The 2,592-nt window shown below is 41.0% G+C and overlaps 1 protein-coding gene across 1 annotated transcript; it reads right to left on the minus strand.

Moving 5' to 3' along the window:
* Window positions 1-707: 707 nt before the first annotated feature.
* On the minus strand, window positions 708-2,175 carry LOC117305264 (galanin receptor type 3-like). The gene has a single exon (XM_033790096.1). The coding sequence runs from the start codon at window positions 2,088-2,090 to the stop codon at window positions 1,026-1,028; it is 1,065 nt and encodes a 354-aa protein (XP_033645987.1). The 5' UTR covers window positions 2,091-2,175; the 3' UTR covers window positions 708-1,025.
* Window positions 2,176-2,592: the final 417 nt, after the last annotated feature.

Below are 2,592 nucleotides of genomic sequence, written 5' to 3' on the forward strand. Positions count from 1 at the left end.
GTGGTAGTGTATGCGTTGACCAATTGAAATCGACTTTAATAATACCCTGGATGAACAAAAGCTGTAAATAACTAAATAGTTTCGAAGGTCACGCGAACTATGGTAAAAATTGTTAATAATGCTTATAATTTTATGGATTTGTGCATAAATTATCCTCTTAACGCATGCGTTTGGGGGGTTTTAAATAACTTGTTTCTCCGTTGCTATGTTGTCTCACGTACGCTGAACAAATATTAAGGTATCGATTTAAAATGTTGATCCACATAAAAATATAGAAATTAATGTTTCATTTAGTTTGGTTGACCTTTTTAATTAAACTGGTTCTCGTAGATGAATATTTAAGGGGTGTGCAAACCGACAGCAGTGTCGGTCCCTGTGTCTAAGGGGCAGTATGCCGGTCCCTTAAGGGTTGTTGCGAACTCACGCCACTGTTCTGGGCGTCGATGTCAAGGATCGATTTCACAAAGTAATAAACACCCTGGATGATGAAATACCATGAACAGATATACTGACGGTCAAGTTAAAGGAATAGTTATTACAGAATTGGTAAGAAGAAAAAAACTCGTCTGAAAGATCACAGGTTTACATAAAACTAACACGATCTAATGATGATATTAGTAGAAAGCATCCCTTGAAATATTTCTGTCCGAACGGTCATATTTGATGAGAAGTGTTTTATAAAAACAATTAATCGATGTCACAAAATGTCTCTGTTTTTCACTTTTTTTTCGGCTGATCGATCTCAAACTTGTCAGTGTATGTATGTAATGGATGGTGGATTGCATAAAGTGCTTACACTGGGAGCAACTGCTTTGTTAGCAAAAAACAATTCTGTAAAGATTGTCAGATAAATTGCTCTGGAAAATCACAAAACACACAAGAAGGGAAACACTATTATTACCAAAAGGTTCAATTAATTTCGTTGTCTGTGAAAGTTAGGCATCAAAATAATGAGTTTTAATAAGTTTGGAAGGAGGTCAGGTTTCGTTGACCCCTAGATCAGCTAACCTATCAAAGGTCAAAGTTCAGGGTACGTGGGATGACACAGCCGGTGGTTCCAGTGTTGCTAATGAGTTCTCAACATCCACTCTGTTGCCACGGCAACATCTACAAAACATCGCTTTGGCGTGTTTCTTGAAATGGTCATATTTGAAGGCGTAGATGAAGGGGTTTACGCACATATTGCATAGGACAAGTAGCGTGACGATCTGGTGTGTGGTGCTAGAGAAGTCATAGTCCCGTCCAAGGTTGAAGAGCAAGAAAGTGAATTCGGTCGGTGTCCAGCAGATTACGTAAGACATGAAGACGAGGCAAAGGGTAGTAGTGACATTCTTCTTCGCCTTCTGAAAGGTGTTCGTAGTTTTACAGTTCATCTTACCACGCCCGCTTAGCGCGATGATGATTTTGACGTAGGAGAACGTCATCACAGACAGAGGGAGTAAGAACTCACACAGGAAGAGCACAACACCCATAGTTCGCTGTAGGATAACACTCGGCCAGCTTGGGTAGCACGTCCCCAGAGTGTAGAACTGTATGGCCGGCCAGTATGACTGATAAGTCAGGCCGATCAACCACACTAGCGCCATGCCGAGCTTAGCCAATCGTTTTGTCAAGAAATTCCTGTGTTTTACTGGGTGGCATATCGCCAGGTATCGCTCCAGCGAGACGAACACCAAGTTCACAGTCGACGCGATGAATAAAACCCACATTAAATATTCGGACAGCCAAAAGCGGCAAACGAATTCATCCCAAGCACTTACTTCGTCGGACAAGACGACCGGCCCGAAGCGAATCAGCAGAAAAACGATCGAATCGAAGAAATCAATCATGGATTGATTCAAAATCAATAGATTCGTAATGGAGCTGAATGATTTGCGTTTGCTGATAAACACAAAACACACGAGTCCATTTCCGAGGATTCCCGAAGAGCCGATGAGCGCGTACAGAACACGTAACGCTATATCCCATCCAGTTAAAGTCGTGACGTCACCGTCTGGTGTCTCGGTACTGTTATCGCACATACCACTACTGTCGTTAACACATGTAAACACTTCCATTGTAATAGTCACGACTTCTGTTGTATTTGCCATGTTTACTTAACAGCTGTGTATGTAGACTGTCATAAAGGAGGTATATTGTTGATCACTCCTCCAAGGCAATCTTTTGTCAAATGAATTCGACTTGGGCTAGCAATGCATGATGGCGTCTTTGAAGCCTAAACTTATGTTGCTATGTATGAATCAATAGTAGCTTTAAGTTGTGTGCCGCAAACACCAGCACAGCTTTACATCATGGCGATATCCATGCAACTTTTCCTGCGTTTTTAAAAAGCAACACCAGCCAACTAAATTTACGAGTAACACAAAACACTTTCTCCATCGACAAGAGCTTGCATTTTTACGCAGTGCGTTTTCTAGGGTATACGTGAAGTTGCTCACCCGATATCTTTTAAATAACGTAATTCTTCAACCATAGTTCTCAATAAGGATTTGTATGCTGTCAGTCGCTCCAATACACTGACTTTATTGATATTCACATGATGTTTATACCGACAGTAAGGTGTATGATGTACTCATACAGTCGACAGATGAA

Source organism: Asterias rubens, chromosome 22 (genome assembly GCF_902459465.1).
Source record: "Asterias rubens chromosome 22, eAstRub1.3, whole genome shotgun sequence".
In the NCBI taxonomy this organism is placed as follows: domain Eukaryota; kingdom Metazoa; phylum Echinodermata; class Asteroidea; order Forcipulatida; family Asteriidae; genus Asterias; species Asterias rubens.